Genomic DNA, 13,794 nt, shown 5'->3' on the forward strand with positions numbered 1-13,794 from the left:
ATATTACCCTCATGCCTGCTGATATGAGAGATTTTTACATCGCTGATGTAGGGCATCAAATCTCCTGTAATACAGCCTCTTATCATTTACAACCTCATCCCATACAATGCCCCAAACTGATTACATTTTGCTGCACAATGGCATTTATTGCAGTGAAACTCAGATTGGTTTACGGTGGTAAAACAGTGAGTTCATAGCATTCTTTTACCTTCCCTGAAAAAGGGGAAAGCCAATGAGCAATCCCAAATATGTTATAGGGACATTCACACACACCCATGTTCACACACTTAATAGGATGTGACTGTGATTTTTAATGTCCATTTCACTCCCACACTCGTTTTTGTTGCTTTTGCTTCTCTGTTGTCAGAGCACTGAAAGTGATTCATGTAAGAATTACAAGATGTAATGAATATTCTGATTACTTACTGCTCTTCAATCAGTGTTAGCACTGCCCGTGGAGGCCCCATCCTCCCAGGTGAATCTCCTCACTGCAGGAAGAATAGTGAGGACATTTAACATCCATAACCTCAGTCTGAACACTCTCATTGACCATCAAATGTGGTACAAATGTTGTTTGACCTGCATTCTCAAAGATGTACAAAAGCAACAATTATTTGATTGGTGAGTGTGAAACTGTAACTAAACCCAGATCACAGAAATATGACAAACAAAAAACACTGACTAGTGATGTCACAATATCAAAATTTTGGCACCAGGGAAATCACACAATTCTCAATACTTGTTTTGTTACAATGCCAAAAACAGAAATCCCATTCAGCACACACTCCTTTATATAAAGCAATTATACGAAGGAATTTTCACCTCTGTATGTCCAGTGGTTTGGTTCCTATGGATAGCATTTTGGGTTAGCTTAGCATAAAGACTTGAAGTCTATAGGAATCAATAGCCTTGCAAAAAAAATAAACCTGATAGCAATCCAAAGCTGTCTTATTTACACAGTGTATCATATGATTTTAAGTGTGTATATATGTATGTTGAAAATTGGTATTTGCCTAAAACATTGGACTATTCCTTTAAAAAACTGTATATAAAAATAAATTAAAGTAAATAGGTATTTTAAACTACAGGCTATATATATAACACTGAGTTACAGCAACCTTCAAGCAGAAAACAGTGAAGCCCAGCAAAATACTAAATTCAAGCTAGAGGATTTTTATGAATTGTATGATTTCATGAATTGTATGTTGGAGAATGTGCAAAGTTGTGTCATTGCCACAGTACAACGCTAAAAATGATATCCTTTTCAATTTCTTTTCATCGACTTGGTGCCTAAGTATTCATTCTTGTGACATTTCTAATTGTGGCAATGGAGCAAAGCGGAATTTTGATTTCACAGATCAAAAATGCAAATGAGAACCATAAATAGCGAGGGGCGAGTGAGGTTACTGTAGGTTGAACTGTATATATGATCAGTTCATTTGGAATAAGAGTAAAGTTCTATCAACAGATTATAGGTCTGGATGTAAAGCCAGGCAGTGTGTTTGTGGAAGAGTTAATGGAAGTTATCAGTGTTTTCCACTTCACTTTGTGTCTTTATAGATTTTATCTCCTGAGGAGGTGGTGCTATTACTCTGCTATTGATTAGATTAGGCAGCCAAGGAAGGACACACGCACGTACATGCGCGTACTCACACACACACACACACACACACACACACACACACACACACACACAACGTGCGTGCAATCTGGTGCCAGCTATGCTGCAAAATCTGATGAAGCCTGCTTCGTAGTAAATGAAAGGCAGGGAGGCAGAAGGGGAATATCTCCTCTACTGCTATCTGTCCATCCCTGTGATAAGTGAGAGGGAGAAGGACAGATAAGTAATGTGCAACAAGGTGAGAAGTCTTAGCCACAGCTCCTCCCCTCCTCTTCTTCTTGGTCCAATCAGATGGGATTATAGATCCTCTATACCTGGGATCACCCTCTACTCTGTCATGTCTGTAAGAACTACATGAAACAGAGGCTGAAAGAAAGTAAAGGAAGGATAGTGAAAGAGAAACAGTGGAGACAAAAGAAGCAGAGAAGAGGAGAGAAGAGAGGAGAAGAGAAGAGAAGAGAAGAGAAGAGAAGAGAAGAGAAGAGAAGAGAAGAGAAGAGAAGAGAAGAGAAGAGAAGAGAAGAGAAGAGAGGAACCAGAGTGAGAGGGAGGAATGAAGTATCCTCCTGGCCCTCAGAGTAAATCTCTGTTAGATATGGAAGTAGCTAACTACTGTGAAGGTCTGGATCCCTCATACAGCACACTAGGCTTTGAGAATGCTGAGGTGCTCTATGGAGGGGGAGGTAAGCACAAACACACACACTCACACACAGACACACACACCTTCCAGATAAGCATTAGAGCAATGATGCTTAGACAGATGAGCAGCTTACTCATCTCATGGATGGACATCATATCATGACCAGATTAATACCAAAGGTGTCGAATGGGGTGATCAGTGTGATGAATGGGATGGATCCTATTTCGCTGAAACGGGCACATCTACTTATACGCTCACTTACTTTGAATGCACTTCCAGCCGTCATAGAAGATCGTTGTTAACTCATTATGCTAACAAGCAATTTTCACTTTCGTTTAAATGAGTGGCCTATACAAAACATTTCCCTCAACATGGATGCCTGTTAACTAAATATAAAAATGTTAAATTTTCTCAGTGAATAACTTGTTGTCATTCACTCATATGCTAAGCATCAAGCTACTCACATAGATAATGACTAAATGATGAATATGCATATGACTGCAATATAGAACTTGTATACTTTATAAATAAATCCATATTTGTTGTTATAATGGCTTTTTGGAGAGGGTGTAAGCGGATTTAATTACTACAGAGTTGGATGAGCAGATATATCTGTGATCAAGACACTATAATGTTACAGATGGAGAGAACTGAAACCAGAAGAAGGAAAAATGAGCTATTTGAGGAAAGGCAAATCAGCAGGGAATAGTTTTTTTACATAACAGTTTCTGTATGCAAAAATTGTAAGGAAACTGTCATGACATTTTAACACGGGCTCTTAGTGATAGTCCACGTAATCTGTTATGTATTAATAGTAACTGGTGGGAAAGAGTTCCACTTGGCTCTTGTAGTGCATAGTTAGACTTTGCAAGTGGTAATCTATGGGTGGATGGAAAAGAAAAGGGTTGGGTAGAAACTGTACAGGCATGAGAATGTTAATAAAACGATTTGGGCAGGAATTGCAGCCATGTGCCATAAAAAAGATTTTTTTTGATGAGCACACAGGGATCTTACTGATACACTGATGTCACCTCAGCACGTGGACAGGAAGAGGACAGGCAGAGAGTTAGTCGAACATTGACTTACCTCTCCTTGGCACGGCCTGGTGTGGGACAGGGGGAGGGAGATGGTGTATGTGAGTGACTGTGTGTGTGTGTGTGTGTGTGTGTGTGTGTGTGTGTGTGTGTGTGTGTGTGTGTGTGCTGATGCATTGTGAGTTTTTGGGCATATGTACGTTATGCTCATATGCTGCTCTTTTTATGGACATGCTTTCTTATTGGATGGCTGCTATCGCTCTCAGCCGGTCATTAGGATTGAACTCAATGATTATTCTGAGAATGAGCGAGTTATGGTGATGATGATGAAGATGATGTTGGTGATGATGACGGTGATGGTGATGATGATGAAAGAGATGGCAAAAAAAAAAAAAAAAATGACAATGGCAGTGATCATAATAAACGTTTGGTGATAGATTGATAGATCTGCAACATATCCTGTCTACTTTTCACTTTCACACAGCTGTCCTGCAGGATCTGGTGCAAATTTTGCAGAAACATCCAATGCACCAACCAAAATCCAACCCAGGAAAACCTCACCTAGTGTACATTTGCTCTTTATATATGAACTGGGTTTAACTTCCAAAATCAAAGAGGGAACATTTATCTTGCATTCAGCAGATCGGAGGTGTAATTTTAATGAAAACCACTGAACACACCATGAGAGATGTGCATTATTATACCACAAGTATGGCTGTTTATCCAAATGACTCACTGTGAGAGAATTTGTGGGTGTGTACTGTATTACAATATGAGCATTAGCGAGTGCTCATGATTGTTAGCATGCATGCTTAGTGTGTAAGTGCATGTTTGTGTGATCACATGTGCACTGTATGTGCATTTGCGTGTGTGACAGTGTGTACTATACAGCATATCTGTGTGGGCATATGCTTAATATGCATTATGCAGGTGTATTTATGTTTGTAAGCGTGTGTGTTTGTGCATGTGTGTGTGTTCCAGACAGCATGCCAGCAGAACCTAGTCTCCCAGGGCCGGACGGGGTTAATAGTAACTGTGCGATCTGTGGAGACAAAGCCACAGGGAAACACTATGGGGCATCCAGCTGTGACGGCTGTAAGGGCTTCTTCAGACGCTCCATACGCAAGAGCCACGTATACACCTGCAGGTACACATGTACACACATGCACACATGCATACACAAAAACACACACTCAGAAGCAATATAAATGGCAGTACAAACACATAAACGCACTTTCCTACATGCATTTATATGTGCACATTACAGTAGCACAGATGCATGTACAGATATCCCTAATCAACATACAGAGACCTCATGCACAAGGCATGCACAAGTTGGGAAAAGCTGGACCATTATTCCAAAACCTCAATAGTCTGAAAAATATTATTAGTTATTGTCCAAATAGAAAATATATGTCTTGGCTACTCTGAAAGTATAGTTTGTGTTCGAGTTCATGTCATGTCTTGCTTTCCAACATCACATCAGTCATGTCACCCACATGTTTTATTTTATTTATTTATTTATTTATTTTACTATATGTCATGGCATTAAGGTTGTTCTACAGCATACCATGTCATGTGTAGCCCTGTCATATTAAGCTATGGCATATTCTGTACACCAGGTTCAGCAGACAGTGCATTGTGGATAAGGATAAGAGGAACCAGTGTCGCTTCTGCAGACTCAACAAGTGCTTCAGGGCTGGAATGAAAAAAGAAGGTACTGATCGCTCACTCCTTACCCTTAGCAAGATCGAATGTGTTTCAGCAATGGAAAGAAAACTGATATGACCTGAATCACATTTTTTTTTACTCTATATGATCCAAGATCATAATTTTGAAGCTGCAGTTAAAATTTCAATTTCAAATGGAGTTTACAAGCAAGGATGATGCACAAAAGAAAGGGTTCACTTTTCACTGGATTTACAGTGTATAAAGTAATTATACATTTATGTATGTGAGGAATGGATGAATGTTTTAACCACTTAAACCAGGACAAGCTCACTCTGCCTGACAGACAGCTTATTAAAAATAAAAACTCTGCCAAAACTGGTGGCACTGAAGAAATGGCTGTCTTCAGAGAGTTTGACAGCTGGTTTGAGATGGCTGAAACAGGCTCAGCCATAAAATAGGTGATTACTCTGTTTGTGTGTGTGTGTGTGTGTGTGTGTGTGAGAGAGAGAGAGAGGGGGGGAGGGAGGGGGGTGCTCTATGTGTGCATGTGTGAGTGTGTCTTTTTGTGTATTTGTGTGTTTATGAGGGGTATAACCTTGGCACGGCATTTTATGACACCCAATCATGTGTTATTCAGACATGTTGTTCTGGATTGCAATTGGTTAACGTTTGACTTTTCTTGCTGCTGCCAGCCTGTACAGCAAGAGCAGCTCGTGTTGGGAGGGAGAGAGTTCCCATACTATATTTAAAATAAAATTTCTACAGACACACGTTAGGCCTATGTACCACTGAGGCTGTTCTATCCAGTCTTCAGATTTCTGATGCAACTAGTCTACAAAACAGGCATGAAGAGCACCAAGTGCAGTCAAGGGAATAATTTCACATTTATAATTATGGGAATTTCCCTGTTGATACATGCAACTAAATGCATTCAAATAGAGTCTGCTGGGGTTTTTTTAGATTATGAAAGTCTTAAGATATGTCTCAGAGAGATCAGCATCCATATAGCAACTTCACCCGAGCAAAGTGTCACCATGCTTCTGGTGTGTCACCTCACTTTGTTTCACACACATATTGCTATTTGATGTTTGCATATACTGCAAGCCCATGTGGCCTCGGCACTTGTATAGAGACACAAAATGACATCACAAAGCAATGTTTAATTTTAGTGGAACATTTTCACTTTCCAGCACTGTAGACATTTAAGACATCAAACATTCACTGCCCCGGGGATCTGCTGTTGTCATCTTTTCCACAATTCTCAGTACTGATAATTACCAACTTAAGGCAAAATTCTTGGGGACAAAAAGTAGAATAGACAAAAGACAGACTCAGGATAGAGATTGAAATATTACCTGGATCTTCTGTGCATTTCCCTGTTTATAAATTAGAGGCACAGGATACATTTTAGAGTTAGAATAAAAAAGAGTTGCTGTCCCTCTCTCTGTTTTTCTCTTTTTTTTCTGTCTCTCTCCCTGTCAAACACAAACACAAACACACATGCAGACCCACTAAGTAAACCACTAATATCAGCTGTCTGTTTACTTTAGCTGTGCAGAATGAAAGAGACCGCATCAGTTCCCGCAGGAGCAACCCTGACTCCCAAGACCTGCCACCCATCACTGTCCTGGCCCAAGCAGAGTCACTGTCCCAACAGGTAACAACCCTCTGCCTGTGTGTGAGCGTGATAATAAATACTGTGGCGTGCAAACAACGAAACAATGTGCGAGTTTCTGTTGGTTTTATTAGTGAGCGCACTATGCATAACTGAATTAAAGACTGGAATTTTTTTTTTTTTTTACTCGCAGGGAATACAGACTGAAACTTTTATACTCTCCTTTTATGTCTCTCCTTCTCTCTCTCTCTCTCTCTCTCTCTCTCTCTCTCTCTCCAGATCACTAGTCCAACAGGTATATCAGATGTGTCAGAACAGAAATCAGCCTCAGTTGGAGATGTATGTGACTCTATGCGACAGCAGCTATTAGTCTTGGTGGAATGGGCCAAATACATTCCTGCCTTTGGAGAACTGCCACTTGATGACCAGGTAAAATAGCCGTGATGCATGATATGGCGACACCGTGTCTAAAAGTGCGCTCCTAGTGGACAAAGAATGTAATGCCCGTGTTAGTAGGGGGAAGTGGCAGTTTTCTTTTTTTGCACTGTGCACACCGAGTTTCCAGTCTGACCAAAAACAGCTCATCCTCAGGATCTAAGTCTGGAGGTGAAATACCATGTTTTCAACAGAATCATGTCACACTTGGTTTTAAAGCCACTGCAACATTTTTTAGCCTCGGACAAGTCAGCTCCTCCTTAATTAGCCAGTGTACCTGCAGGTGATGGCATGTGCAACATTATACATGACATGTAGGAACTGACACATGAGGGACATTCTATTTAAGTATAAATGTGTTTCTAGTTTCCAGTTTTCAGTGTCAGAACTACCAAAAAGATCTCCCCAAAAAACATTTAGCTGTTATTTTAAATCAGCAAAGGGACTGGATAATTGTCAGCTAGAATTTGAAACCAACCTAAAGTGTCTTCTTGTATCAATTAAACACAATACATGCATGATTCTCAGCTACTAATGTGCTACGAATGGAGGGGTGAAAACAGGCATTTACACTGTTGGTGTTGTTTGTTCTTTGTTCATTTCCCTGTGTGTGTGTGTGTGTGTGTGTGTGCGCGCACGCACGTCTAGGTGAGCTTGCTCAGGGCTCATGCAGGTGAGCACCTTTTGCTCGGGGTCGCCAAGAGGTCGATGCCATATAAAGACTTCCTGCTTTTAGGTAAGAGCTGACCAATACGAGAGCATCTTTTTTTTTTTTTTTTTTTTTTTTTTTGTAATACAGAGCAATCAGGTGGTTCAGCGCTCCAGTGTGAGGTCAGGTCCAGTGTTGTGTTAGCTGAGAATGATTAACTAAAGCTTTCTCTATGTTTCTTTGTGACTTCAAAAAAAAAAATGCAGCCTATTCTCAAAATGGCATAAGTCACACCTCTTGGACAAAAAACAATATCACACACATATACATATACACATTTACACACACATCAACTAACAGGCACCCACACACACAGACTCACGCATCTTTGTATTCATGTACTTGTTAGGATCCTCTAGTAACCCCACCCTTAACCTTCACCACAGATGCCTGATAATGATAGATAACCATAAGCTCTAATAATAACACAGTCGACTGTAGAAGTAAGCCTTAACAAACATAAAAAGAGATTTAAAAAAAAGCTAAAGTACTTCCTTTATTCTATTGCCAGCAGTCGGCAGCACAAGACACACAACGCATACTTCAATAGCATACACTAAATGTACATTATTAAAGTATGTTATTATACTTGCTAAATACTGTAGCAGCTAATGTTAGTTGTTGTCTATTTAGTTGTCTAATTATCCATCCAGGCCATGCTGACGTTACCCTCACAGTAAATTTCATAAGGTTGTCAATTTTAACTTAGCCCTGTTCCTTCCCTGTTTCATATTCAATCATCCAAAAGCGGTTTCACTTCTTTATTGATGCTATTGATACTGTAGCTATCTTAAATAGCATTTTCTGCTTACATTTTCACCGATGATGTTCAACTTCAAGTCTGCTATCGCTGCCAAGTTGCGTGAAAGGGAGAGCTGTACCCAGAGCTGCCCATGTTTCCACAAATACGAAGTCCATAATATGCCAGTGGCTGGTGGTGAATGAAATTTGATACAATTATATTCTAGACCTTTTTTTTTTTTTTTTTTTTTTGATGCCCATGAATGACACTGCCTCACACAATATCATAATTCCTATAAACACACAGGCACCAATATTGTCTTGTGTGCAGGTAATGGCTGTGTGATCCAGAAGAACAGTCCTGAGCCGGAGATCTGCCGGGTGGCCAACCGGGTGCTGGACGAGCTGGTCCAGCCCTTCCAGGATATTCAGATTGACGACAACGAGTACGCAGCACTCAAAGCTATCGTCTTCTTTGACCCAGGTAATGATGAAAGGAAAACATAACACATCAACAAACCGGCCATGGGCCCAGTTTTTAAGACCTTCTCTGAAAGGGTAACAGTGGTCCTTTAGATTAAATATGATAATCTACTACTAATACCAATTTAGGATTTGGAGATAGCAGTCTTATTCTACTTTTAATCAAGCATAAATGCTGCTCTTGTGTTTTTCAGTTGGGGTTGATTTGGCAATATGATTGGTCTTCATTTTGGCAAACTTGTTTTGAAGTTAGTCATTTGTGGGGAAAAGCCTATGTGCCCTAAAACTTATGATAGTTTTTGGGTAGTAATTCATATTTGTATTTTGTGAAAAATAAACAAATTCTTCAGGAGAAACTCTCATACCTACTGCTGTTTTGTAACAAAACATTTAAAAATACACTTTACTGTTTGCAACACTGTCCTATCGTCCAGATGTTACTATTTCCATGTAGTTTATTCATGTCTTTTTGAACCAGACATGCTGTCATGTTATTTGTTCAACACGTAGCAAGAGAGAGATAAAGATCGAGACTATTACAACACTGCAAATGCAGATTTTGAAAGCTTGATCTTGCGAAATCTGGATCAGAATTCCCCAGTCTGGTCACGTGAATTCTGACTGTAGGGATTTGGTTATCTGGACGATTATAATCCAGATTAAAACTTTTGAAAAACTGGACCCAGATTACTTTTAAGGTGGATAGCTGGTTTGGATTAAAATCATTGACTGTGTACCCTGTTTTTCTCTGCTTTTCTCACACAACAACAAAACTGTGAACATTATGTTCCTCTGCCATATTTTTTAAGTGGGAGGTTAGTTAATGGCTAATTTTGGCAAAGTAAATCAACTTTAGTTGTGGTTAGGTTAAAGTTATGAAACCTTTGGTTGAGGGTAGGTATCTACTACAGTTTGGTTATGGTTAAGGGATACGGGTTGAATTGGAGAACTAATAACAAAATGAAAGTGAAACTGAGGAACCCAGGTTGCTGGAGTTGAGGGCATACAGCTGTGAAGCCCTTTGACCTCCACACTCACTTCACCTGCACTATTTCAATGTCAAACCACTGTCTGATTTTCTGTGTCACATTTCATGACAGCACATAAGACTAGGCCATACACATAACACTTCTTGCAGTATTCATTACACCATTTGTGCCTTTGTTTTAGTGTCTCGCTTGTTTTTTGTGTCTACTGATGCTGTCACTTTTCTATCATTTTATGTCAGCAAACATATCTCATCTGAATTGTCCAATCAGTCATTGGCATAGATTTTACATATTCCTGTTCTGTTGACATACGAGGCCAACATATACCAGCAGCCCTTATATGAACATAGCATACACATCCTTTCCATTCTTTGTAAATTTCGGAAAATGTATTCTTTTATTGAAAAAATGAACCACTTAAGATAAATAATATTCTTTTCAAATTATGAGAATGAAAAAAAAAAAAATAGAGGAGAATGGGTAGAAAACTAAACAAGACCGAACTAATGCAATGGGGAAAAAAAAAAACTATTACATCAGTGAATGGTAAAAAATAGCTAACCCTTATTTAAATGATACCCTTGTCCTATAACCTTCATAATTTCTGTCCAGATCTCTCTACTCCCAATGAATCCTATCCATCTGGTTATATCTCCATTCCAAGTTATGTCCCAATCCCTCCATCCCTCCTTTATTTCCCATTTCCCATTACCAGCCCCCCTTTCTCTCCCTTGACTAAATCCCCTCATTTTGCCTTCATGCCCCAGTTTGACCATCATCATTCCATCAACGCCGCTCATATCCTCAATTCCATCTCTCATAACTGTGCTCATTCTCACCTTCTTGTCCTTCAATCCCTCCCGCCACCTCTTCCTCCTTTGACCCATCCCTCACTTCCACGCTTTGCCTTCCAATTTCCAGATGCAAAATCTTTGCGGGACCCATCGAAAATCAAGGCCATGCGTCTGCAGGTAGGTGCAGCATTTGACCCTCGCAGCTTGCCAATCACAGTTTTCTAGTCATTTTAATTGTATTATTGTATGTTGATGGAAAAGAGTCTGTTTTTTACATTTCATATTGCACTTTTAGGCATTGGTTTGCCACATATATTTGTATTGACTTACAAGAGGAACAGAACAATACACTCACATTTGTGGATTAGCAATATTATCCATAACGAGGAGAGCTGGGGTCAAAACAGCAGCTGCAAAAATATTGTCTCCTTAGAGTATTTAAACATCAATGCATTGAAATGCTTGGTAGAGAAGTAAGTTGTGGTTGTAAGCCTGTGGATAAATTCTATGTTCCCATTTGCAATTGGAAACTATTGAAACGACCATGAATTGGTCCCAGCTCCACGTTAGAGCACGTCAGCTTTAGGCCTTGACATAAAGACAAGGAATTAGCTAACAGACTCTTGCATTATACATAATTCTGCATAATTCTCCACCCAGCTCCAGGCAATATCACAGTTTACATAATTTCATATACTGCTTGTGTGGTGTGATATGTTTTGATATGTTTTTAGTAATTTTCCTCAGTTCAGAATGTTGAGAATTCATTCAAAATTTGTTGCATCTGACATTTAAATGCCAAAGATATTTACAGTAATGGCTGGAAAACATGCACTTGTGAAATCGCTGGCTCTCAACCACATGCCACTGAGGTTCAAAAGTATGCCGATTTTCATTAGAACCAAATGCTACACCAGCCTAGTTGAGCTCCCTCTCCTCTAGAGGAGGGTACGCAAATCAGCTGGAGCTGACGCTGACTGAAATGAAAACCTGCATGCTCTTCGGCCTCAGCGGCGCATGACGGACAACCACTGTCTTCAACAGTTTTAAGTGAAATGAGACCAGGCCTGCTGAACAAATCTGACTCGTGGTGTGCATGTGGTGTCTGTGTGCAGATCCAGATGAGCCTGGAAGATTACATTAATGACCGTCAGTATGACTCCAGGGGTCGTTTTGGAGAGCTTCTGCTCCTGCTGCCCACCCTGCAGAGCATCACATGGCAGATGATCGAACAGCTCCAGTTCATTAAGCTCTGTGGCCTGGCCAAGATAGACAACCTGCTGCATGAGATGCTGCTGGGAGGTGAGACAGGGCCCGTACCTGTGCTTATACCGTAACAGTGCTAGTGGTAACCTGAAGGAGGAAAAATAATCTGCCCTTCAGCAAGAATCTTAACCCCCACATGTTGTAGTGGAGCAGCTCAGTGGCAGACAGACAACTGCGGTTGTACTGAGCAGCTCCCAGGGGTGAATTTATGGAACAGTATGGATGTGAAGTGATGTGAGGCAATGTGATGCTAAAAAGAGCACTCTCATTCTCCTAGGTAAATAAAGGACAGAAAAGTAAAGATATGGAATAATGCAGTATAATCCACCAATACATTAGGCAAGCTCAAAATAGACAACCTGCTGAGAGGCTGTTGGGAGGTTAGACAGGCCTGGATCTGCAAGTACATCTAAACATGTATAAATAGGAAAGACTGAAGTGTAAGCTGGAATACTAGAAACAAAAACGGGTATGTAATCAGGTCAGTTCAGCATGGAGCAGAGCTGGTTTCGTAGATTTCTGAGCTGTTTCAAGCCGAGGTGAGGCGGTGTAACATGATTAACTGTCTGAGATGGAAGAAAAAAATGTTTTACAAATATCTATACAAGCTGAGATTTTGATTCTGTTTTGAGTGGTTGTGTTTTGTGTCCAGGCCTCACTTCTGACCCCACCCACTTGCACCACCCAGCCCACACCCAGCTGGCTCAGGACCCCTTGACTGGACACACACTGGTCATCAGTGCAATGCCGGTCACACACACTCCGCAGATAGGTAAGACCCACAGAATGAACAACGCTCTTTAGTCTCATATGAAACCCACAAGTGCGTACCGCTTGGGCATGCCTGAATGCACACATTTATACAGACAAGCACAAACCTTCTCACACACACACACACACACACATGCATAGGAACACAGGAAACATCATAACAAATGTTCCTATAGCGAGTCAGGCAAATTTTTTGCAAATGTCACACATCCGAATTAGATTTACCATTAGATCAACTGAAGCGAAGAAACAGAAATCCCAAATGTCAAAAAAAGAAAAAAAGAAAAATCCAGAAACTAAATAATTAAATAAATGCATACTACTACTACTACTACTACTGATGTTATAATCATTATTATTATTATTATTATTATTGTTGTTGTTGTTACTGTTATGCATACATAAACTCAGCAAAATTGCACCAACTAATGTAATCTTAAACATGAGAGCAACAGTGGAAATAACATTTTTTGATGGGTGGAGGTGGACAGACAATTTAGAGCATACAAAAGCACATTGTTTTTCTATTGATAAAAAAAAAGTCATGTGCAAAATCTTGAGTCTAAAATCTTTTTGCAATTCCATTCATATTTTATATTAAAAAAATGTTAACTCAACTGTTTATGTCTCTCTCTCTCCTTGTTTTAGCAGCCTCCCCAGACACCCCCATCCCATCTCCCCCTCAGGGTCCCGGCCCGGAGATGTACAAAGCCTTCCCGCAGCCTCTTGGTCCTCCGGCCAGCCCCTCACCTCCTGCACAGACACACCCCTGACTTCTGCAGTAATCTTAACTGTCTTAACTATGGAAAGAAAATATCAAATGAAATCCATGTTCCGCATCTCAGGTCAGTGTTTACCCAGCCTCAGCCCCTCGTAAGCTACGTCTCGTCTTCATCGTCATGCCACTGGCTGGCGTCTAAACTGAGCTAGATGACTGCAGCAATAAACAAGGCAAGGCACAATTAAAGGTGCTATTCGTAGCATATTATATCATAGTGAGATTAATTTTGATGCCTTGGTATGCT

At 40.2% G+C, this 13,794-nt stretch overlaps 1 protein-coding gene across 1 annotated transcript; it reads left to right on the forward strand.

The window, feature by feature from the left end:
• The first annotated feature begins 2,174 nt into the window (after positions 1-2,174).
• On the forward strand, positions 2,175-13,542 carry hnf4g (hepatocyte nuclear factor 4, gamma). The gene is made up of 11 exons (XM_030079405.1): positions 2,175-2,304; positions 4,277-4,442; positions 4,918-5,012; positions 6,517-6,623; positions 6,861-7,010; positions 7,665-7,752; positions 8,798-8,950; positions 10,860-10,909; positions 11,848-12,034; positions 12,651-12,770; positions 13,421-13,542. The coding sequence occupies exons 1-11, from the start codon at positions 2,175-2,177 to the stop codon at positions 13,540-13,542; spliced, it is 1,368 nt and encodes a 455-aa protein (XP_029935265.1).
• Positions 13,543-13,794: the final 252 nt, after the last annotated feature.

This window comes from Myripristis murdjan, chromosome 20 (assembly GCF_902150065.1).
Source record: "Myripristis murdjan chromosome 20, fMyrMur1.1, whole genome shotgun sequence".
NCBI classification, from domain to species: domain Eukaryota; kingdom Metazoa; phylum Chordata; class Actinopteri; order Holocentriformes; family Holocentridae; genus Myripristis; species Myripristis murdjan.